The sequence below is a fragment of the Falco peregrinus genome, chromosome 4, assembly GCF_023634155.1.
Source record: "Falco peregrinus isolate bFalPer1 chromosome 4, bFalPer1.pri, whole genome shotgun sequence".
In the NCBI taxonomy this organism is placed as follows: domain Eukaryota; kingdom Metazoa; phylum Chordata; class Aves; order Falconiformes; family Falconidae; genus Falco; species Falco peregrinus.
The window spans coordinates 77,080,519-77,106,976 of NC_073724.1; the positions used below are offsets into that span (position 1 = coordinate 77,080,519).

At 36.8% G+C, this 26,458-nt stretch overlaps 1 protein-coding gene across 1 annotated transcript in view; it reads right to left on the reverse strand.

The window, feature by feature from the left end:
- Window positions 1–26,458, reverse strand: part of UCHL3 (ubiquitin C-terminal hydrolase L3) — a 45,683-nt gene that overhangs the window by 10,583 nt on the left and 8,642 nt on the right. Inside the window, exons 3-6 of the mRNA XM_055802435.1 lie at window positions 21,910–22,038; window positions 18,629–18,785; window positions 18,157–18,242; window positions 17,040–17,087 (exon numbers count right to left, since the gene is read on the reverse strand). Of these exons, the coding sequence (XP_055658410.1) occupies window positions 17,040–17,087; window positions 18,157–18,242; window positions 18,629–18,785; window positions 21,910–22,038 (420 nt within the window). The remainder of the gene's footprint in view (window positions 1–17,039; window positions 17,088–18,156; window positions 18,243–18,628; window positions 18,786–21,909; window positions 22,039–26,458) is intronic.

A 26,458-nucleotide genomic window follows, 5' to 3' on the forward strand; every position in this document is an offset into this window, starting at 1 on the left:
ACATGATCAAAAGGATATTCCATATCATGAGGACTGCTCAGCAATTAAAGCTAAGAGAAAGAAGGCAGGAGGATATTCATTATTACGATGTTCACCTTCTGGAGCAACCACTACACATACTGAAGCTCTGCTTCCTGGGAAGTGGCTGAATATCACCCAATAACGGGAAGTAGAAGATAGCATCTTCTGTTTTCTGCGCGCAGCCTTTGCTTTATTAAGTTGTCTTCTTCTTGACCCATGAGGATTTTTTCCACCTTATTTTCTCCCCTGCTACCCGGCTGAGGGGGGAGAGTGATAAGAGCGGCTTGGTGGGCACCTGACATCCAGCCAAGGTCAACCCAACCACAAAAGACAAGGGAAGTTTTCAAACAGGAAAAGTGGTTTTACTTACGGAGCATAAATACAGTCTCCCATCATTAAGACCTTCACCCTTAATTTTGAGACATCCTGTTCCCCCTCCTCTGCCCTTAAATTTAAAGGGCATAGATACCTTAATAAAAGCAATACTAGAACATTATCATACAACACTGAGACCAATAAGCCTCTTTGTACATCTAACAATAATCAGAGCTATACTAATAATACTTGTTGACGGGCATTGACAGGACAAAACTTGAAGGACAAGGTAGTATTTATTATCAAGCCAACTGAGACAGCTTTAATGCCCAAAATGCTGGGGTTTTTGCATATTAAGCTAATATACGTATAGTTGCTATGTTCTTGAATCTTCTTTGAAAAGTACGTTATATAAAAGTGTAAAGATAAGAACAACATTTCAGTTACTGATAAATATCAGACTATTGTATTCAGTGATAAATCTTTGCATACTGGACTTAGTTTTATCTGTAAGATGGAGACAGTCAGGATCTCAGGGGAGTTAATGACTATTATTTTAAAACTATTTTTAGTGGCAAGCTTCTGTTTTGCCAGATAGAGTTGTATTGAAGGCAACTTATTTTTTGAATGAATTTTTTTAATGTTTTCAAAGCAAAAGCTCACTGCTAATGGATGAGGAGTTGTTTTTAGAAATCTTCTGAAGTAAATAGAACTCGCAACTTGCCAACAGTGGTTTTCTAGTATAATCACAACAAATTATGCTGTAATGGCCATCCTTGGATAAGTCACGGTTTATTTAGTGTTGAAGTAAACTCGAGGTCAATTAGTTTTTGTTCTAGGCAGGCACACTCAAGCTCAAGTATTCCTTACTAAGTCCTTTGTAAACAACAAGCTTGTATAGATCAAATTCATACAAGATCCCAGTTTCAAATTACAGAAATATGATGTAGAATTTTCCAAGTTTTGCTAAATGAACAAAAAAGTCCCCAGGTAAAATGTCAGAGGGTTGCCAATGTTAATGGCATAAATACTAAAAGGAGACAAGAAGCATGAGGAGAACTAAGCTCTGTGCTAAACTCCATGCTTCCTCAAATCCTAAGGTATTCAACTAGCTCCAAATGGTAAGATCAAGAATGTTCCATAGTTCTGAAGACTACAAGAGAGCTGGATACTCAATAATAACTATTACTATTCGCATAAAGAGAAAGGACTCTGGGAAAAGGTCTCATCTTGAGATACTTACTAGGATAAAATATAAAAGCTATAAAGAAATAGAAGCATTTAGACACTAATTTTTAATAGCAATAAAACATTAAGAAGGACTTCCACATCTGGAAAGACAGATCCATATGAAAAAGGAAATTATTTGGACCACTGTCAGAATAGTTATTTCACCTCAGTAAAAAATTCACATACCTCAAATAAGAATTTCTAGCAACACAGGTGAAATATAATCATTACCAAAGAATGATAAAAACAAAATCACTGTCCCAATTTCGCATCCATTCACTTCTACATATGAAGATATTTGTGTGTGTACTAAATAAAAGTGTGATCACTCCTTAAAAGCAGGATGAACTACCACTAAACAACTCTTTCAGCTTAGTGTTTCTGATGGTGCTCATAGGACAGTTTAAAAATATTGGCTGTTCCATGCATGCAATTTTTTCATATTTCAAGATATATATTCACAATGTATTTCAAGATATATTTGTGCCTTGTGAGTGAAGAAGGAAAAAAGTGTAAGTACGATATTTGATGACAAGCTTTTCTTATTCAAATGTCTTCACCTTCAACTAGAACGTATCTCTACAAGCTGGATAGAGAAACAGATGTCAAGTGAGAAAGTAAACCAGCCCCTTGGGATTACCGGAAACATTTCATCTTTACTGAAATACCCAGGGACCATTAAGCAAGACTTAGAATGAAAGGAGACTAGGTTTAGGATATGAGAACATAAACCAGGTCTCAAACACAGAAGAAATAATATAACGTGACAAAGAATTAGAAGCCCCTTGGTTTAGCACATCCAAATGAAAGATAATGAAGATGAGGTGAAAAGAAGAGGCTGGATGCGGAGCCTATGGCAAAAAAAAAAAAAAAAAAGCCACTTCATGAAAGGCAAACTCCATCTATGCTTTGAAAATGATTTGGCAAGTGTATTGAATCAAAAATACCTGAACAGCAAAGCATGGAGTGATGTACTTTTGCTGTCTGCCATTGCAGGGGGTGGGGTGGGGGGAGTGGGCGAGGAAGAAAAAAGAAATCCTAAGAATGGTTGAGAAAAGACCCCAACAAAAAATGATGCCTTGAAGACTGAAGTTACATGGCAGAAGGCCAGTCGTGTCAGAGTAAGAAAAGACTGAAGATGGACTACACTTACAACAGAATGAAGCCCAACAGATGGAAGGCGTATCAAGGGCCGCCAACGACGAAGACGGATTGACGGACTGGTAGCCTTTGCAGGACCTACATGATTACGTTTGGCCCAGGAGAGGGATGCAGAGTGACACAATGGTGAAGCCTTCGTTCTGCTGTGGCTAACCTGAGGCTGCGATGAGGATGGTGGTGAAGACAGCGAGGACGATGACGACTACATAAACATTAAAAAAGAACATACTTAGCCCACTTAAACTTGAAGTAACATACCTAAAAAGGCAACTGCAAAGATTGTCCACTATTATTATACTGTCCTTTAACTGATCAAATCACGCAAATAATAACCAAGAATGTGTTGAATTGGAATGAGAAGACAAAAAGAACAATGAAAATAAGCAAAGACATGGTCCAAATCTGAAGTTTATCTTTATCTTTATTACTAGATACACTAGAGGTTATTCACACCCAGTGAACTTCACAATATGAAGACAAGTTAACTGACTCATTCAAGAGACAAATTGTTGGAAAGTGAGGAGGGAGGGGGGCTTTAAGTATTTGACAGAAGGAAGAGTTGAAAACAGAGTAATCAGTTCTGTTTACAGCTACAAAAACTGTGAACAACAGTTCTTTGGTAATTTGGGAAAGCTAGGTTGTGCTACTCTGGGATTTTAAATGAATCCAGTAACTACTGTAACAGAACCCAGAGTTTCTTTACTGTTCCGTGTGTAACATAAAAGGAAAGCAAAGGAAAAGGGAAGCTTACCGTGGTGAGGTATGCAACTTCCTAAGTTTTTCACCTATTCTTCTAAAATAGCAGGCCAGTGGCAGTACTGCCATTAACACTCAGGATCCCTTTAGTATCCGTGGAAGCAGTAGGACTATGTTAAACCATTCAAATTGTTACTATTAGAAGAAAGACCACAGAAGTATTAAAAATGACTCTCAGCTGCAACTAAAAGTTACAGTAAATATATTCAGACCAGAAAGGACCATTGTGATGATTTAGTTTTGATCTTCTTCCCACACAGGCCACAGGACCAATCAAGTTCAAGTTTTGTTTGGATGAGAACATACAATACAAAAACAAACATTCAAGCATAACAATTTTTTTTTACTACTGAAATATATCAGAACAAATCAAAATTTCAACTGATCCTGTCTATAGCTACAAAGATAGTAAGGACATATTCATACAGTTTACTGAATACATTAGTGCTAAATGAAAAGGCAATGTTTCTAGTCCTGCTTAATGATGATAAGAACATGAAACAATGGATTACATTAGTTCATCTGGCCACAATGTCAAACAGTGGCTCACCTTCAGATTACCATCCACCATTACTTTCCCCTTTCAGCACATATGAAAATGCCCAATATCATATTCAGTCTTTCAGAGAACCCCTCACCTTCTGCCAGGAAGCAAACTTTTATCTTTTAAACTATTTACACAGTTTTTATTTAGCCTCCAAAAAATTTGTTTGAAGCTAGCCTAAAGGGCAATCCAGACTGTCCTATGTTGATGTTTTGTGCTTTACTATCTCTGGATCTTCCTACACTGCCTGTAGGTTTTGTGGTGTATTTTTATGTTGTCTTCCAGTCCCTCACTACAAAACAGACACCGAGGTGCTGGAGTGTCTCTGAAGAAGGGCAACAAAGCTCATGAAGGGTCTAGAGAACGAGTCCTATGAGGAGTCCCTGAGGGAATAGAGGTGGTTTAGCCTGGAGAACAGGAAGCTGAGGGGAGACCTTACTGTTCTTTAGAATCACCTGGAAGGAGGCTGTAGTGAGGCAGAAGTCCGTCTCTTCTCCCAAAGAGCAAGCGATAAGGCAAGAGGAAACTGCCTCAAGTTGCGCCAGAGGAGGTTTAGATTGGATATGAGGAAAATTTTCTTCACCAAAAGGGTTGTCAGGCATTGGAACAGGCTGGGCCCGGAAGTGGTTGAGTCCCCATCCCTGCAGGTATTTAAAAGATGTGTAGATGTGGCACTTGGGACATGGTTTAGCAGTGGACTTGGCAGTGCTAGGTTAACAGTTGGACTCAATGATCTTGAAGGTCTTTTCCAACCTCAATGATTCTATGTCACTGATAGAAGTTGTTTAACAGTACAGGTCTTAGAACCAATCTCTGCCGAGCCCCACTAGCAAATACACTTATCCATCAATGACACTGCACTTACCTACACTAAGACCTGCCAGCTGCTTGTGAATCCACTGAAGTTATGCAATCAGGATAGACAATGCGGTTCCTTACAATATGTCCCACATTGCGCATTCAATTGAATGATTCTAGTAGATTTCAAAAACCAAATATTAGCTGGCTTCTCTGAAAAAAAATTTCACTCTTTTTAAATGCGTAAGTGACAGCAAAACCATTCACTTTCTTTGTATTAATTTTGAAGCAATTAATCTTATTTCCTGTTGATTTTTTTTTCCCTTTTCCTATCAGAAGTGGGACAACGAATTGGTTCTTTCTGCTTTTGTACTGTTGGCCTTAACGAACAAAGACAGGATAGGAATTCTTCATGAAAAGCAAGCATCAAGTACAGCTTACACAACTGTACAGTAGTACAACTGTAAAGCTCAAGAGATAAGCATGAAGTGCTACCAAGTCTCATAACCTGCCCAGAGAATAGGGTTTTCCACGTGTTTGGGTTTGTTGGTTTTTTCAGTTAGCTTCTGATTTTCAAGCATTCTGATCCATTCCTAAATCTCAGCAGCTTCGCATGTAAGAGTACAAAACCAGAAAACCTCCAGCCCCAAAATGTAACTGTATGAGAAAGAGGAATTTAGCAATGACAATACTTCTACGAGTCAGGGAAGCTTACAAATGTGTAATGGCTATTATAATTGATCTGTACTCCTGATAGTTTGGGGTTTTTTCCCAAATTCTTCACTTGATTTAAAATGAGACATTTTACATTTAGATAATGTATCAGATGGCTTTAAAAACAATTTATTCTCAGTTTGTGTAACAAAATTCTGAAAAATGACTGATAAAACGCTGCTGTTAGAAGTCCTCGCTGTCCACAGACCTCCCTGTGGAGGGAAGAACCTGTAAGTTTAGAACCTGCTGTGGGACTGAAATTTAAGAGCTTTGCTGACTAGACAGTTCACAATAAAAGGCAAGACACAGCACATTAAGTTTTACAATTTTGTAAGCTGCTGCTATCAAAACAGACAACATTATTGCGGATTCCAGGAAGACTAACATAGTAATGGTTTACTTAGAAATAGTTAAAAAAATGAAACTCAAAAGCTTGACAGTAGGAATTTACTCTGGCTTGGATGCATTCCATTGACTGGAAGCTGTTAAACTGTATACTTTTGCTCGGAAAATGCCCTGTCTTTTAACAATCCTAGTGTAATTACTCTGAAACTATTAATAAGACTTTGAATAATACCAAATTTAAGATTTATTTAACAGTACAGGGATGACCAGAATATTGATAGACTTTTTTTAATAAAGCCTTTTTCACTTTTGTTGCCAGTCTCACCAAAATTCTTCACTTTTACCATTCTTAATGATTGCACTTCTTTGTTTCCTGGTTAATATTGCTAAAATAATGAGAATATATTAAAAACACCCCTTGCCTGAACGAGACCAGAAAAGACTAAGTTCTCAAAACTGAATTTATAATCCAGAATGCAGTTTAAGGCAACTAATATTTTAATCTTTCTAGGCCAGTGTTTGTCATCATTTTTAATTCCTTTTATTGAATTTTTATCCTTTATTTCCTGTTCTAGTGGGTCCCCTAGTGAGATCAACCAAGACAAAAAGAAACTTCCTCCCCACTGCAAATATACTTTGGCATTTGTAAGAGTGAAATTTCAATAGACAGTATATAGGAATTTTGGAAAAGCGAAGTTAACACTGTCTAATTAACAAGGCTACGATAGCCATAAATGAAATTGCTTTAATAATAAGCACAAAATTAAAGCTATAACTGAAGTTTTTTGCAATTGAATATCAAAAAAAAAAAATTACACTGCAACGTTAATATGAAGTTAATGTTAAATACAAATCTCCAAATAAAGTTGTATGTTTCACATTTAATTTAAAACGTAGAAGACAAATCATGACTTGAGACACTATTCAAACAAGACTTATTAACAGCTAGAAACTGCAAAGAAGAGAGTGAGACTAACTTCACAAGATTAAAAGATCACAGGAGCATATTTCTGTACTGAAAATTGTAGCAGGTCAAATATCTGAAGTGGTAAAACAAAAATCCTGAAATATAATTTAATGATATTGTCGTATAAACTCGTAAGCACATTAAGTTTATGGTCTGTAATGCAAAAAATACATTATAAACAAGTTAAAAGCGTAATGGAATAGGTCCAAAAATAAAAATGCTGAGGCAATTATCATCTGCCCCAATCCAAAACTCATTCCGATACATAGCTGTTATTAAAACCTAGAGCCATTTAAACCTAAGATCTAAAAGAAACACCTATAAAATCTGTCAGGCATCAAGAGCTGTGCTTTTGCACATATCTAAAAGTGCAGAAGTTTGATAGTGCCAAATAGCTCATGACTTGGCTCATACCCAAACCTGTCGGGTTCTAGAAACAGGGATCTGTGTGCTCATCTTGTTTGAGGAACCCAATCCAGCAAAGTCCATGTCCAATACATTGAAGACCTGACAGGACAAAGCAGCATCTGGTACTGCATTGAAATTTCTAATAAGAAATACTTATTACTGATTAACTTGCTAGCGTTTACAAAAAGTCACCTTTCTGGAAGCTCAGGTTCAGGGCATCGTCTCAGTGGAAAGTCCATGCCCACGCCACCTTCCTCGAAGGAAGCTTCCCTGTCTATCAGCTGACAAATTATAGCTGGGACTGGGGCTTTCTTCTTTCCTTTACTTTGAGGTTGTGTCACTGTGTAGAAAGAAATGCTGGCTGCACTGGGACAGGGATCAAACGAACTTTAAGTGCATACCAACATCACTGGAAACCTGGGATACAATACTTTTAGTCCTGGTCTTTGTTTCTTATGCACAGCCCTGGGATCAGAGGCCCAGCCACACGTCCTGCACCTGCTCAGTTGAGTCAGTCCAAAAGCATGCAGTAATTCCTCCCAACAAACTGTTTGTGGCCTTGTTACACAGTTCCCATACTGTAAGCCCTGTAGTAGAGGTGGGAGAATGTTGAAGCGACAGTAAGAAGTGCAACTTCTCCAGCCAAACGGGCAATACTAGAGTTATTACAGCTTTAAGATTATACTCAGGGAGGACGTACTTAATAGCATTTTCCCCCACCACCTCTTGAGGCTTTTTTTATTTTGCTTAAGTAATTACTCATTACTGAATTAAACACAATGTTTTAAAGGGTCTGTATTACAGTTTAAAGTGTAATAGCTTTTTTCTTCCTTAGAAGTCATTATCCTTAGTGGGTTTTTTAACTGCAGATTAAACCTATGCATCACACTATCTGAAAAAAACCTCTTCCTTCTTCTCACACAAGTGTTTTTAACCTTTTAACTACATTTCAAGCCTGTTTTGGTGGTGGTGGTAAAATCTTGAGAGACATTAAGTTCCTTCAGTCTTCTATAAGAAGATAAGCAGCCAGACAGGAAGAGGAGCCTGACAAAATAAGTATTCCACAGAGGCAGAAGCTGCTTCGTGAGCTCATCTCCAACAGTACATCACAGAATTCACACGAATGAGAGACATTATGAATATTTCAACTGCAAGAAAAGCCTTGTTCCTAACTTGAACTTCCTTACATGTAACGAAAGCCTGTACCACAAGCAAACTCGCAGGAAGTTAAGGTCCTCACAGACCTCCTTGCTTTGTCAATGTTACAATTATCAGCATTAATATATATTGAAACTGAGACTACAGTTTAAAAACTGGATTGGACTATATCTACTAGCTGATCAACTTCTGTACCAGTACATTTAATTAGTGTTTCTGCAGCTGGTAAAAAGAAAATCTTTACAGTATTCTCCATGTCAGTTTAATCCATGATTAGGAATAGACATTATCCCCAGAGTATTACTTTGCTAGACAGATGGGTAAAGACAGAGCTTAAAGACAAGAAAAATGGTCAGATCAGAGCACCACCCCCCCAAAAAAAAATATCTTTCCAAAATCAGTGATAATTTACCTTTTATTGAAGACCCAAATTTAAGTTCTATGGCCTATGTTAGGCAAAAGTCAAGCTAGATTATCACAATGGTGACTTCTGTGATCAAAAATCAGTGGAATTACAAAAAAGAAAATTCCAAAGGTTAGGGAGCTCTGCAAAATCTAAATTAACTAGGTTCTTTCAAATATTTTTTCATCTGCAAGGTTTTTTCTTCTTAAATAAATTGAACAGCATTGTTGCACATCCCATTACTATATTTTTAGAGTGCTTCCTCAAGCAAAGTTGGTTCATGCAACAATTCTCTGAATAGTTTTAGCCTACTGCCTACCTTCAGTCATACTGGTAAAATGTTGGGAGTCTTAAGGATCTTAAGTTCTTACATTTTTTTCCCCCCAAATTAGTGGCTGGATAAAGAAAATAAAAGGAAAAAAAAAAAAAAAAAAAAAGCACCAAATCAGTTTCTCTTCTGCCTGAGGGAAGCAGGTTGAGTGTGAACTCCACCATCACCTGTCACGATCAGCCTGCTAAAACGCCACTGAGCAAACACATGGCTAGAGCCTGCTGCTTTCTGTCTCTTACACAGATAGTGCAAGAACAGCACCGCCAGCATTATGGATTGCAGAGATGCAAAAACAAACCAACCAACCAACAAACAAACAAAAACCCCCACTTATGGCAGTTGATTGGTAGAGAAGTTGGAAGCAAAACTGTAGAAACATTTTGTTACTTCACGTGTTATTTATTTATTATATACTTATTTAAATTCATGGACTGCTTTATGGGTGCGAATATCCTCTATAGTTATGTTTCATCCTAGGAATCAGAGTTCCTTCATGCAGATTTTATGGTTAAGCATAAACCCAGAACAACAATTCGGAGCAATACTGTATTAATATCTTACTAGTTATTTGCTCATTGAAGTACAGAAATCAGATTGTTGCATGTCTCTGAAACACTGGTATGTTAAGTAACATGGCAATGCAATGAGTCAAAGACTAACCAAGTATGATTCCCAAAACACATGATTCTAGTAAGCTCATTTTTACACTTTCACTGCATAGGCTGTAAAAGAGAAAAAAGGTATAGCTAATAGTTTTAGGCAACTTCCTTGTCTTTACAGAAGAGATTACCTGTTTGTTCTGTAATGCTAAGCTAAACAAAAATCATCTTAGAAACAGTTATATAATTGATGTTATATTCTCCCAAGACGCAAATGTTTCTTTACAAGACTAGGCATTATTCAGAAGAAACACTAAGGAATATGGGCTATTTAAGAAAAAAATCCCACCATATGTTCTTGTCAGGAGTGAAAGGGAAGCTCCTTTATGTTTCTTCCCTAACGATAAATTGTAATGCCCCAGGGAACCAGAGATCTTTGAAAGTTCAAGTTTTATAGCAGTTGAGAACAGAGTGCATTGACTCTACGTAGTTCTTGCCAATGTTAATGACTGTTACTGTGATCAAAGCCTAACTTGGCGCATTCCAAGCAGGATTATAGTTCTCAAGGCACACTAAACAAGTTTACAGACTACAGTTTGCAGTTATGGTTTGAGTTAAGGAAGAAATCAAGCTGTGGTAGCTTTCTTAGTAGCTGCCAACTTCAATCCATGTTAAAAATATTCATGATCATACTTGTGAACAAAAAGTACATCTAAGTAAATATACTGATGTGCACAAGTATTTCATTTTTTTGTGAACATCTAAGGCCAGTTCTTCCTTACGACTTTTATACTGACAGAGTCAAATACCAGTTTTTATTTTCAAAGGCTAATTTTTCCACCACCGATCTTTTGATAGAGGTCTAATGAGGTACAAGAATGTTGTTTTCATTTGAAGCAGCAGCTCAGATGCAGTACCTCAGTCTTCTCAGTTCTGAGCCTCATTTAGCCCAATGTATAGTTCTAGTAGCCAAAGCAGTCAGTTGGTAAATAGACATATGAAGTGAACTGAAAAAACCCCAAACAAAACAACGAAATAAACAGGAAAAGTTACAGAACCAGAGATAGTATTTTCTGTGCTCCCTGAAATGGTTGATATATTTTATATTCCAGTTCTGTTTTCCTCTCTCTTCCATATTAACTAGTAACTGAAACACTGTAGGTTAAACTTCATTTCATTGGACATTCTTAATAACCTCTAAGGAAGAGGAAAGGAAACACAGGTATTTGAGAGCTCCTAAGTTTCTCCTAATAATTTAGGCCACAAACAAAATCAAAAACTCTTATTACACTCTAACCAATATCTAACACAGGTATTTCATGGGGCCATTTCACTTGTATTTATGTGATTGATTGAAACATTATTTTGAGCTATGCTGTAATAACCTTTAAAGAAGTAAACTTCCCCAAGACCACAAATCACATTCTGCTAAGCAGTAATGCATAAACCATGCTAAAACTCCCCTGTCCAAAAAAATGTCAACCTCAAACACAAAAGTGGTTCCATATGCCGCAAGTACCACAAGACATAATAAAAAGTTTGCTCTATCATTTGAACTTTATAACAGAGTGATATGGAAAGCTATCTGTCAGCAGTTAGTGATACCTTGATGTTGCACGAACTGCCCGCCAATTCCTTCACACCACAGCTATTTGAGTATTTGCTGTCCACAGAAGCAAAAGCTGATCTAAGTCTAGTCTGTTAAGCCTTCTCTCTTCCCAGGAGTGTGCTTCTGCCACAGTTGTGCCAGTGTTAGCTCTTACAAGACTATAGGATGAGCTCTTTTAGGAAGCTGTTTAGGAAGCTGATGGAAGGCAGCAGGTACTGTAGATAATCTAACAATCCAGAATGACTTCAACAGACACACATAGCTGGCTAAAACTTCAGATGTCATTACCAGAACATTACTTGAACAACAGTCAAGCATGTTAAAGCATTTAGAAATGCAGAAATTGAATAAAGATTATTCTCTAGATCTGATTTCTTGACCAAAGGCCAATTAAAGCTTGCCATCTTCCTTACTGTAGAACTGAGCTGTAATGAAGTACAGTTGCAAAGCAGTGGAAGTGCATGTCAGTAATATGAGAGCACAACAAAAATATCTTGCTACTCACATTATTATATTCACATATTAAAAAGGTCATTTAGTTCAAGAATCAAACAGATAATATTTTCTACCTGGTATCACCTCCCTCAAGCTATCGTAGCATAGCATTGTTTGAATGAAAATTTCCACTGGTTTATTTCTAAGCGTGCCTTTCCATTTTCCTCCTTTCCTACTCTCTCAGAAAACTATACAGTAACTTTTTATTATTAAAAATTAGTAGGCAGGATAGGGAAGAAGCTTCTTCCCTAACTCCAAATTCAAAGCTGGTATTTGCTCTGCAAAAGACTCCAGATGTGGAAGTCTCTCTTATGCAATGACACATTTTCCTTTTTTAAAGAAAACTCTCCCCTCAGATTTCCTCATCTGTTACTTGATTGTTTTGAAATAAGGCAACCCAGGATAGTAATACAAAAAAAGTTAGATATAAAACTGACCCTGATCAGTGCTATTAATTGCTGCTTCTCTCTCTGAGATTTTGCCACCATTTCTTTGTTAATAATCACTGTAGGTTAGACAGCTAATGCAGATGGTCTAGCATCCACAAACTATTGTGTCTTCAATATTTTTGAAGGATGGTGTTTTTTCAGGTTTTTGTTTTGTTTTTTTATAAGAGGGTAGTCAAGACAATGTGTGGTACCACAGTTTTTAGGAGTTCAAGAACTGCTGAATGAGGCAAAGGAAGAACGAAAAGGAAAAAAAAAAAGCAAAACAAAACCAGAAAAGCTCAAACACTGCTCAGTATGAAGCAATAATATAAGGACCAGCTTAAAAGTGCAGTTCTGCAAAGAGACAGGTTATATTTTCCACATCTTCAGACATCCTAGGTATTACAAACAAAAGTATATGCTCAGCAGAAGACTCATGAAAGAATAAAGAGGATCTTGAGTAGCTGGCAATTATTCTTGTTCTCAGCAATAGCTGTCTTTCAGGAGCTATCACACAGAAAGAGCAGCGAGCTGGATCCATGAAGCTTTATCGTAAAGACCTAGGTCCTTTATTTGGCAGCTTTGGATACGAAGTACTTGTCACTTGAGAAAGTGTAAGCTTCAGCAGCATAAAGTTTAACAGAAAGACTGTTACAGGAGTTACATCAATTGGCATCATTATGGTACTGGAATATGGGACCAGAATCAAACCACCCTTGAAACCAACACCACTCCTGTGGAATTATTCCCAGACCTTGCTACCAAATTAATTTTAAATAGACCTACCCTTTTTTTTTTTTTTTTTTTTTAAAAAAACACATAAAAGTACCCATAAGACTGCTTTATCTATTTAGTTGCCTCACTGTAGCAGAAAAAGCGAGCCACGGAGCCACAGAATCCAGGAGTCTTAACACAGAACTTGAATCAAACCTGGTACAAAACCTGGCCTGAAGGAGTAAGACCAAATTTACAACCCTTTGAATTTGCAAGCCTGAGATGAAATAGCAAAATGAAAACTGCTTAACAGTTTTTAAAATTTAATCTCTTTGAAAGAACAAAAAATGTCTCTATTTAAGAAATATGTTTTAAAAAAATTCACTAAACTTCATTAAAACTCTCACATATTCTAATACATAAAACCCTCCCCAAAATACTCACTTCTATTCCAGTCTATAGATGGCCTGTAACAGTTTTAAATGCAATACCAGAAGTTATATAAAATGGCTAGGAACACAAACTTTTCTTTTTTGTTTGTGGGTTTTGTTGGTGGTTTGGTGAGCTTTTTGTTGTTGTGTTTTAAACTAGGCAAATTAATCACAGCTATCAAACTTGGGAAGCCTGTTAAAGCTAAAGCACCCCACTCTATAGCTGTCAGCTTCAAACCCTTTGCTTAGCAATTCATCTTAATGCTTCATCTCAATAGATTGCACAGTAATGATAAATCCCAAAAGCAAACTGTTCACCATAACTCCTCTCTTCCAGCAATCACTAACTGGAATGTAGAATCTAGCAGGCCACTAATACTGAAGTTACACAAGCAATTTCTTGCCAAATAATTATTTTTTTCCCCAAATAGAACTCTTCTTCAAAAACGTAAGAAATTAAACAAAATAAAATATCTGATTATAGATTATCCTAAACCAGAAACAAATCTTACCCACCAGACAAGATAAACAGATGGAATGCACAGATACTAGAAAGATAGCATTGCTTTGCTCTATTATTTCTAACTTTTTTTATTCCTAAATAGACTTGCTTTATTTTAAGGTTTGATATACTCACATACATGGAACAGAAACAAAAGCAGAAAATCCAGAGCATATCGTAAAAATCAAATAGCCATTGAGATGATACAAAAAAGCTTGTGAAGACTCAGAAAGACTGTCAGCAATCAACAAATCAAGGCTTTACTTAGAAGCCTTAAAGGCAGCATCCTCAAATATCTGAGAAATCAGAGCCACTCCACCCCCCCAAAAAAAAGCATTATCAGAAGAGAACCTTTCTACATCTCAAAATTTCAGAAAATCTCAATGGTGTGATGGTGTGTTTCGCATGGCAGAACGAAGAGAATAGAATCCTGAAAGCAGTTACAAAGTTTCTTAACCAAATCAGCAAAGCTGACTGCCATATATCCCACTTTTGGAAGTTATTCTAATACAGTTGAGCTTAAGAAATGTTTTCAAAAGAATCTGAGTGGACAGTAGTATACAATACCTATCTAAGGGGACAGAACTACCTCCAGAGCAGGCTATTCTTGGGAAGAATGTAAGCCAAGTTAATCATCCCAAGAAAGACCTGCATGTTTTCTTAATCTTTAATTCTGTAGGAGACCTGGAAAGGACTTTTTGCTTGCAAAGCTACAGCACTTACTACTGAGCAACTTCATTCAAAGGGAAGATTTCTATGCAAAACACTCTAGCTATCCTGGGGGGTGGGGGGGTGAGGGTTGGGTGTCATGGGGAAAACAAAACCCCAGCAGAGTCATAGGAAGGCAAACATGCTCCTTTCCAGTGCTCTGAAAGGAAGTTTAAACTCTCAGGAAAGTAATCGTAACAATAACTGATATGCAGGAATTATGGGATTCTCTCCTCTCGTGCTCCAAAGGTGCTACAAGTTATGAACTTACCCTGCAGGACAAGTCTACATCCTTGTAGGACCTGCATATGCTAACTTTAGCATCTTTAAGGACATGCTGTTCATCAGCTCCTTCACCAGTACATTAAGATGTATATAGCAACATTTAAAATGTACCACTGGAAGGAAAAAACTAGGATATTAACTCACTCCAACACTCAATTACACTTCTCGGCATATTCATGTTTCAGATTTTGTGTTGCTTAAGAAGAACTGTACTTTAAAGTAAAAAAATTCCTCCTGTACAGAGGAAAGGGGAGGCTGCGCTGCCCGTTTAACTACACTGTGGTAGGACAGATCTTCAGGCAATTAGATGTTCCAGTAAGGTAACTTGCTTATTTCTTCCCTTCTTGGTTGATGGTTCAGAAGTATTCTGAAAAATGGTCCTAAGACACGTACTTAACCATTGTAGTATTTCAGCTTTTGGAAACAGAAATACAGGAAAAAGTTATTTTACCAGTCTAAGGAATATCCATATTGAATTACTTCCAGATTAAATTATGCACAATGTAATAATAAATATTTGGCAAGGAAACTACTTATTTAATGTGTCTTTAGACATGGTTGCTAGGACAATCTTGTAAATTTTTATTATGAAAAAAGTCTTCATATTTCCACGTAATTATTAATCTTTTGTACTGTGGTTATCTTGATCAGGAAACAAATTAACTTGTGGAAGCTCAAGAAGTTAACTGTCGCTTGTTAGGGTATTCCATCATCACTTAGATGCTTCCTGACTCTACAAAGACTCTCAGAAACTACAAAGCCCTTGCACTTCTTTCCCAATCATTCCATAATTTCTGCCAGAAGAATGCAGAGACAAACCATGCTCTGGATGAATGTTGTACAGTACATCAGAAGAGCTAAAGAAATTCTTCCTAAGTTCCTTTCTTGTGAAAGAGAAAAGATTCAGTCTTCAGCAATTTGTGGGAATAATCTCCATAGCCTCTCTCATACTGAGCTTGCCAAGAATACCTATAAAAGGACTCATTTGTAAAGAAAACAGACCAGATTTTTTTTAGAGTCTCTCACTTAGAAAAAGAAGAGAAATGCAGTTTTGTTCTGGTATTTGTTCTTGCAATATAAAACTTTGATTAATTTAGAGAAAGAGATAAGAAGAAAGAGTGGTGGTGTTTTTAATGAAAGTATCACAAAGACAGTTCAGTATCTAACCGAAATGGTTAAAACAATCCTCTTAATTTTAATTTCCAGACAATGGGGCAAGAGGGAGCAGAAAGGACTGCTTTGCTTTCTCCTGCATTGTTCAGAAGATACTGCACAAGCCATAAGAAGAAAGAAAACCTTACCTTCTGTACTTCAAAAAAAAAAAAAAAAAGAAAAGTGGATGAGCCACTGGAGTCACAGTCAAACAAAGGAGGGTTCCTCTCTTTTTCAAACAAAGCAGTGCTAGTGACAGTCTAATCAATTTTCTTTCTGTGGAACAGATACTGAAATCTGAACCAGGAAGATGGAAAATTGAGTTACTACAACTGAAGCAGAAGAATGTTGAACGTGAAAATTATATTTATGTTAAGGTTTTTTGTTGGGTTTGGAATTGAGTTTTGGTTTTGTGGGATTTTGGGGGGGTGGGGGTGGTGTTTGGTTTTTTTAAATATATCACCCAATCTGTTGGGGGAAAAAAGCTTGTAAATACATGTATTAGTGAGAATTTATCTGAATTAGTATTTGTATACAAAAAACACATACACAATGGCAAACCAAGTGTTGTACTATTTCTTTTCCTGAAGTAGAACTTTCCAGACTTGTAAAATGTTTGTTCCACTTGTGTGATTACTATAGATCTTGCAGTCTTACCTACTAATTTGCAACATCAAAACCTCAACTTTCATTAAAAACACTATTGCTGGCTGAATTACTCTGAAAAGATGACACGTTACACAAAAGCTTAAAATACCCCCAACCCACCACCAGCTTCAAGTCTGGTTCCCTGCCCCAACAATGCCACTTGATTTTGTGGCCTGATTTTTGACTAATGACACAATACTGCAAACCAAGCAATAGTCTCCATTTTACTGTAAACTTTTAATATATGACTCATTTCAATTACAGTCAACTCAAAGCAGTTATTAACAAAGATAGGGTTTTTTTAAAAAAAGGAATACCTCAGTCTGACCTTCATGGGCACTGGATTCATGAGTGACACGAATAGCCTAAAATTAAAACATATTTCAATCAGACTTTAAATGAGAGATTTTAAGTGTTTTAAGAATCACTGTATGCTCTTAATTTTATTAAATGCCATAAATGTAACTATTTTTGTTCCGTGCTTATAATAAAAAAATGTCCACTTCTAAGGATCTTGGAAGCCCAGTATTTCAGTTTCATCACAGTCAATTCAAATCAAATACCTAACAGTTTGTAATGGCACTTTTACACATAGAAAACACCACAGGCAAGTGTTTTGGAGATATATGTATCACTTCGTGAGCAGACAAAATACTTTAGATAGAAGCTCTGATCAAACATCATGTCCAACACTTCTACTGAAAATGTCATCAAACCGCTACTGTTTATATTTGTTACTACTTCCCTCAGCCACATGTTAACACCCTTACTACTGAGCACTTCATAATAAGCTTCAATTGAACTCAGAACATAGAAACTTTCATTTTGAGAGATCATCATTACCATCAGAAGCAGCAACACTGGTCTCCGCTTCTACCACTGGCCAGATGTTTCTGCTGCATCTTTTCAAACAGCACTAACAATCTGGCTAACCACACTTTTACCTAGCTCATCTAATTGCTTGGCGTAGCAGGGAAAGGAGATTATATTTCATCCAAATCAGCTCTTTGTGTGCCCCAAACTGCTAGAACCAAAAGAGAGATAACTAGAAGGCACAAATGAAAGGTGGCAGCAGAAGGACCATCTCTTCAGCAGCTGGCCAAGATCAACTTAAACTGCCCATTAAACTGCATCCTGAACCCACCAAAAAGATCACAAACGCCTGTCACCCATTTCAAAGTAATCTTAAAAGTAAGCCAGGGAATTAACATGGATGAGGGAACATTGACAAAGTCCATTCTGCTGGCAGGCAGGAATACTTTAAAACCCACCAACGCAGGGTTTTCTTTGTAGCAACTGTCTGATCACAAGCTCACATGTAAAAATCAAATTGTTCAAGTGCTTCTTCACTGGATTAAGTCCTAAGGACAGCACCAGCTCATACAAGTAATTCTTATACCATTTTAAATAAAAGTAAAACCACACGATACTAACTTCATAAGTTTCTAGATATTTGGCCCTCTCTTCAGGAGTCATAGATAATGAATCTTCTAGGAACTTTTTCAGTGAAGAATTAGTTTCTTAAAAAAAAAAGAAAACACACCAAAAGAAACATCATTAGAGTCACACTAACTCCAACTTCATTCAAAGCTTATAGAATGCTTACATCCAATGAAAGGTTTAAAGATGTAATTACATTGTATCTTTAAGACACTGAAGGCTGACTGCAAAAGGAATTGCTACCTGCGGCAGTTCACAATGTTTTGAGTTCTTTAGTTCATGTATTAGTATGAAATATAGTTTTTATAATTATAGGTCAAAATGTTCTTTTGTAGAGATCGTCCTTTATGAATAGTTACATTCAGAGAAAATAGTACAAAATGTGTCCTTCCCTCCCTGCCTCCCCACAGTTAACAAAAAAAAAGAGAAAAGCCAACAAAACCCACCTGGCAAAAAAAAGACTTACCAAAGTTCATTTTATCTCTGTTGTTTGCAATAGCATGAATTAGCCCAATTGTTCCACAAGCGTTGTTAATGGTCTGCTTCATGAAATACACTGATGACTTGACATCTTGCCCCTTAGCTTTTATTCTCTCCTCTTCTTCTGTTCTGAAGGTTTCATACTACAAGGAAAGTTACAAATGTCTCACATATAGTACAAATAGATACTGGCTACAGTATTCAAGCAAAAGTAATTTTAAAAGCAACAACAGCTAACTAATAACAACCAAAACTCAACTTGCAATTTGAAATGTTTAACAGATGTGGTCCAACACGTACATGTAAACTTACTCAACTGAACAGCTCTATATCATTTCTTAAACCAATGCCTTGTCAGTAGTCAAAAACCAGTCACAGCTGAAACAATTTTGAAATATTATGTTATCTAATCTAATTTCAAAAATGTTCAAAATATTTCCTTGATCTCAGCACCTGTCACCATCTCTCTTCAACAAAAAGCTTTTAAGGCCAGAGGTCTCAAAGCGCTATCAAGCAAACCATAATACTTCAGGTGTTTAATCAGCATGAAACATTCTTACAAGTTCCATTTTTAAATTTCATTTTTTTCCAGGATTTTAAAAAAGATCTATATAATGCTTACAGCCTCAAAAATGGCCCTTTAAAAGCCATATTTGTAAACTGAATGTTTATTTTCCACAATAAAAGTAGTAATTTAGTTTGATTGAACAATCTAAAGTACTTGTTTTATAAAGATCATAACTGACTAAAATCTGTTATACTGTGTAACAGTGTGTTAGTTTTGTGGGGTTTTTTTTGTTCCTTGTGGTTTGTTGGTTCTTCTGCAGGGGGTGGGTTATTTTTTGTGGTTTTTTTTTATTATTTGGTTGGGGGTTTTTTGTTGTTGTGTGGGTTTTTGTGTTTAAGATTTTCATCTCAAACAGGAAAAGAATGAAAGAAAACTTCAAATATTCCAGACAACACTGTTCTTTCTTCCTCCTTTACCTCTTTACTAGGTACTTTTGCAGACAAAAAAGAAAATATTGAAGTAGATGGGCTTTTCATACAAGTGTGACAAAAGTAGAGTTTGAATGCAGAATGTTATCATGGAACTATTCCTGAAAACCCATGAGAAATTTCTCTCAGACTCTATGTACCATCAGTGACAAACAGAAACAAGAACTTTTCCAGCATCACGATTCCACGCTTACACCTTGTCTGAATGGTACCACTTATCTACAAGTTAACAAAACCAGCCCAAATTTCGTAGAGCATAATTGGACAAAAGTTCAGATTACAGAGGGTAACCAACATAGCTGTCATTCGCTTCCCGCTCACCAAAATAAACTCCATGGCAAAACCAAACATATAAATATTGAGAATACTGAAATACAATTTTGAGCAAGGGTTAGAGCAGATCATCACCTCAAGAGGTCCCTCCTAACCTATCCCACATATGTTCGTTGGACTATGCCCCAAACGCCCAACCCTTACAGTATTCACTCTGTCTAGAACAGACAATGAAGACTAAGAAAAAAAAGACACTGACCTTTAAACTGGACAAGCACCCTAAGACTATCTGTATGCCAACAAGAATATCTTGCCCTAAAAGCAAGTTTAAGCAAATTGGTATCTAGGAAGCACAAAAGAAAGGAACCTCTAGACAGAAGAGCAAAGGCATGACACAAAAGCATTTACGAAGGCAGCAAAATTAAGAGGCATACTTTCATAAGTGTAGACAGAGCCAGGAAACATAAATAAATAATAAACTAAATAAAAGCAGAATATAATAGGCCATATTGAAAGGGAGACTGAGGAGGGGAGAAGTACTCCAGAAATACAAAATAATGCTCAAGAGTCTCGTGGAGTTCACACTAAACAACAAAAGCTTCAGAACATTGTGACTTCACATGAAAGATTCAGACTTCACACACTCGGGCTAAACAGTTGAAACACTTCTGTCCCTTATGTTTCTGAAGTATCAACATGCTGTAGAAAGTCTCAAATATTTGGCTGATGATCAAATGTGATTGATCGATGCAACAGAACATATGCTGTTTCTCCAGTTCTGTTTGTCATATGCTTCCTCAGGACGAAATTGGATACACCTTCTGGAGCAAGAGGAAAGTTGTTCTTTCCCACGGGATGATGATCCCATAGCATGATCCAAGAAAGGAAGTTTGCACAGGCAGGGAGGCAAAAGAAAAGTGACAGTCACAGAAGGAGCTCAGATGTGTAGCTCAAGCAGCCAGACAGAAACCACAGAACACAGAAAACAATGCCTTAAAGGTGATGGAAAGACCCCAAAGACAGGTGAGGACAGTTAAGACTTTGCTTATATTCAAAACTATCAAGGTGGCTGAAATCAAGCCTGAAAAAGACTGCCTGCATAGCTGTATGGAGAAACTGAGAACACAGAAGTTTGCAGTACCTGATGAGTAAGACTACTAACTTAGTCACTCTTCCCTCTAAACAGGTTTTGTTGTAGAAGTTTTAATAGCTAACTGCTTTGTTCTTATAAACCATGTGTTCTTGTTGAGACACACATTAGAAGGAAGAAGTTTAGGTAGATTCACCTCAAACTTTTTGGCTAACCTTATCACAATCACATAAGATTTTTATAAACTGGAAGATCACTATGAATTACGCATTTCAACTCACATAACACTCAAAGGAGATACGCAAGATGAATGTCTTTGCTACGTAGAAACACATCACAACACAGATTAGAAGATTTAATCAAATCAAGCATTTCGATGTCTAACAGAGGAAGAAGCAGGGGGAACTCATTTTAGAAGTATGCCCCATCAGTCCAAGAAGCAAAAGCCATATCGGTACCGATGACTGAACTGGAAGTGGACTGAAGTTTGGTCAGTGCAACAGTACAAAAACTCCAGAAGTAGTTACATTTCATATAATCTTACACACTACCTCTTAATTTGCTTAAGCTATTGTAGCTTTCGTATAAGTAGCAGATCTGAGCCATTTCACAGTGCATATTAAAAAAAAACCACCATCAATTGTCTGTATTAGAAAAATGTGAGATGTATTTGTCTGTGCTTCTACATTAGCTGTTCACATTCCAACTTGAAAAGAAATTGGAAATATACAGGTCAGATTATCAAAAGAAGATTCTGAAGGAAGCATTTTGGTTTTTTTAATTAAGAGGTCTCTGGAATAAGGTTTGAGTCACACCTTGTTTATGACACCAAAGTACAAGACTCAAGTTGTTCATTCCCATTTCATTTACAACAAAAGTGATTAGCCAATTTTTAAATCGATATTTACCTTTTCTGTTACTGGAAAGAGAAGCAGCACTGCACAGACAGGTCTTGGCACCATGCTAAGCAGTTCTGGTTCCATACCATAAACATCTACAAATTGCCAGTCAGGATGTATACCTAACTGTTTGAGAAACTGGAAAAGAAAAAAATAGAATACTACTAAATGAATATGCTCATATACATACCTTTTTAGAAACATAACAGAGTATTTACAGCGTGAAATACACTGCGACAACCCGTACTTTCCAAAAATTAAGGAGCATAAAGGAGAATAAACGAGACTCAAGTATTAATAAATAAGGCTAAACAAATCATAGCGCTAACAATGACACTCAAAATCCCCATGTTTTATTTAAATAAATAGCTTTATGAAACGGAAGTGAAAACACTCCTAGCGCTATTTACTGAAGCATTAAAGGATTTCAGCCATTTTGAAAGTGTTTTGTCATAAAATACAGAAGTACTGAATAGTCACCAACTACAAATCATGGATCAGAGCACATATGAATAAACACGATATTATTTGTCTCATGAGTACTACAGAGTACCTGACACCAGTGCTCATTATATTGGAGCTGCTGGGTTTTAGCAGCTCAAAAAGTTGTGATCTTTAATGACCTTTTGAGCAAAGAGATACAAGATATATATTTCAGTAGGCGTACTTTTTAAGGTGTTCTTTTACAAGAAAAATCCTTTCAAACTATGATAGAATAACATATTTTGAATTAGACAAGGATTAAGTACCAGACTAATCATGAATCTTCAAGTAATTCTCAGTCGCTTTTTTAGAATATTTGAACAGCATCTCAGCCAAAGGCTTTCTGATCATGTTTCCTATATTATAGCTATGTGTCAGAATACGAGAAGTGATTTTGGATCTTTTACCTAACATTAAGCCACTTAAGAAGGAAAGAGACTGCAGCACCTACTAAGCTCTGACAACCTTAGCCTACAATTGGGTGTTCACTTTTTAATTAGATATTCTTCTTTTACTCAGATATGTACCACAATAACAGCTGCAGAATTATTAACTATGCATGATCTAAAATAATTTGAAGTATTTCTATTACCAGTCTAGAAGAACCTAACTGAATTCAGAAACTAGTTTCTATACACACACTGACCATTCATAATTATAAGGAAAAGCTAGCTGTACACTGTGGCATACACAAATCCTAATTTGAAACTACTTCTACTGGTAAAAGTAATACATTTTGGAGAAAAACTTAAAGATGTGGGAACCCCATGTATTTTCCAAGAAGTCAGCGTTTCATAACTCACTGTATATTCTCACTGAAAAAACATATTCCACACAAAAGTCTTATCCAGCCACCTGGGGCTCTCAAGTTTAAAATAAGGAGTCTGCTGATAAACAGCTGTAAATTCAAATGCCTGAAAAAACATGCAGCAAGCAATATTCCTCTACCCTCTTTAATGGAAAAACAATGAACTCCTAAGGCATTTCTTTAGCAAGCTCCCAACAAAACTCAACTCTGCAGTTCTTGATACTGTTCCCAAAAGTGATACTGTAAAAGACCAGAGTGATTTGCCCATTATCTTTCTTAGAGGGGAAAGATTACTTTAAAAGCCTCATCATACTTCCTGCTCAACCCTACTTGAGAAAATCTATTTATTGATACATTTGCAGCAAAGATGCTTAAGAATAACATAAGATAAGCCTAAATGAAAGGCACAGATGACTCTCTTCTTTCCATAATCCACCTAGCGTGCAGGTTTACACATCCACACAAGAATTCAGTAACAGTAACACCATTTTTTAGTAGATTCATACCTATATAACTGTGAGAAATAGCTAAAATGAGTATTTTAGTAAAACAAAACATGAGAACATATAATAAAAGACAATTGTCTTCATCTAACATGAGATCCCTTCAAATACCAGTTTCAACTTGTAATGGGCAAGAGGCAAAGTGGTTGTCTTTCAGGAAACATAGCAAAGGGGCTGTCTCTCAATACTTAAAAGAGATATAAAGGAAACAGTTTCTACAAAGGCTGAATGTATGGAGAACAAGGATTTCTAAAGAGTAAGGAAGATGAAGATTTCTTACCAGTAACACTTAAGGATATTTGCTACAAAAGGGGCAAAAAATAGAAAATACAAATATCCTGAAGTTTATTAAGTGAATGAAGCTACAGTTTGTAGCCAGTGTTTTGAGGGGGGGAAATAAAAACCAACCAACCCCCAAAATTTTACCGTTTTAAATGCATTATTCTCTTTCCATTTTACACTGCAAGACATGACATCAAAACGAAGGGCAAGTAAAGGTGATTTAAGTTTGAAAAAAGTTTAAAGAATATCTTGAAAAAATACAGCTTTTCCGTGTATCTACAGTAATAAAGTGTCTTTATCAGGCTCTTAAGGAAATTTTCCTTCCTTATGTAGAGGTTTATGGAACCGTGCACAAGTCATAACGAAGGCTTTGTAGAATCTAGCCTTTTTGACTAGTTCAAAAAACAAGGTAGTTTTGAAGTACAGTAAGCAATCTTCTGAGTGAATTTCCTTATGCAATGCACTAAGCTCTTTTGGTTCTGTACAATCTTTGAGTCTTACCAAGATTGGGAAGAAGGCCGAAATATTATGTTTTAGTGAAAATGGAGAAAAGGGAAAATTTTAAGTGTTTACTAGCTGATGAAACAGAAGACAGTATATTTTGAACTCCTATTCTAACCCTCAAGGTTGTGAAAATAATTACCACTTTATGATTAACCAAAAAAAACAAAACCAAAAGGGGAGGTAGTATGCATATAGGTGCATTAAAATACTGTTTGTACTTCTAGCACTTTCCTTATGAAGCAAATGACTAATCTTTCCATCGTTTTAACTGCTATGATTCAGAACTGTGGAAAAAGTAACATAACCAGAAAAAAATATTATTATGAATTATTATTATTATGCAAGATTACATGAAGTAAGGACACAAAACCCCAACAACATAAAAACAACACTCAGTTTAGAAAAAGACCCCACAACCAGAATCATTGAATCATTTGGGTTGGAAAAGACCTTCAAGATCATTGAGTCCAACCGTTAACCTAGCACTGCCAAGTCCACTGCTAAACCATGTCCCAAGTGCCACATCTACACATCTTTTAAATACCTGCAGGGATGGGGACTCAACCACTTCCCTGCCCAGCCTGTTCCAATGCCTGACAACCCTTTTGGTGAAGAAAATTTTCCTCATATCCAATCTAAACCTCCTCTGGCGCAACTTGAGGCAGTTTCCTCTTGCCTTATCGCTTGTTCTTTGGGAGAAGAGACAGACCTCTGCCTCACTACAGCCTCCTCCCAGGTGATTCTAAAGAACAGTAAGGTCTCCCCTCAGCTTCCTTTGCTCCAAGCTAAGCAACCCCAGTTCCTTCAGCTGCTGCTCATAAGACTTGTTCTCTAGACCCTTCACCGGCTTCAATGCCATTTTCCAGGCACACTCCAGCACCTCGGCGTCCTTCCTGTAGTGAGGGGCCCAAAACTGAACACAGTGTTGGAGCTGTGGCCGCACCAGTGCTGAGTCCAGGAGGACAATCACTTCCCTTGCCTAGAAGAGGCAATGCTAGAAGGATCATATTGAGCTACTGGACAAATAAGTGATTTAGGGTCTCCTGTCCTGTTCTACACCACTGTGGAAAAAAAACAACCAACCCAGCCAACATCAAAAACCAAAGCCACAAACTCCACATTAGTAGAATGCTCCCTAAACCCAAGAACAGCTACTCAAACTCCTTAATGAAATATTCAGCATAACTAAAACTCTACAGATAGAGGGTGCCTTTTGTGTTACCATACTGCCTAGAAACATTGCAATCTAAGGAATTGTACGTTTCTGTATATGACAGTGATGACTAGAAGTGCTGATCAGCATTACAGGGAACAGCAAGAGCACAGGCTTAGTATGACAGGCAGTGATGTTAAACATGTGAGCAGCATTAACAACTTTATTGTATAATTGTCAGAAAAAAGAAAAAAATACTAAGGAGACACAAAAATAGGCAAAAGAGATGCCTCTGTCTATCAAGAAGGTTTCCTTCAGGCCTGGGAGGAGGGGAGATATATCCTTCTGAAAATTCAGTAAGTATATGATAAAAACTGGAAGCATAAGCCCCTGTGTAAGACAGACTGGCAGATGGGTAACAGATGAATAATAGATGGCAGCATGGGAAGAACTCTTAAAACAAATATATAGAGCTTATTTTTAATGTGGAGACATGCAAAGGAAAAAAAAGAGAGTTCAATCAATTACACAGCCAGATAAATAATTTTTTGCCACTGTTATGAATTGATAAAAGCAAGGCAAGACTGTATTTAGCAAGGCTGGGTAGAAGAAATTTTGTAGGAATAAGAAGTTATTAGGAACCAGGAAGAGTTCTTCAGAAGGACAAAACCCCATATTAGATGTAACACAGGAAGGTCAGAAAAAGATGTCACAAGCAACTGCTTCAGTTTAGGGAAGCTGCATGAATAGCTTAGTAATAACTATATTAAACCTCCTTTTTCCCCCCCCCCTCAGTCTCCTAGCTTTTTCCTAGCCCAGACAAAG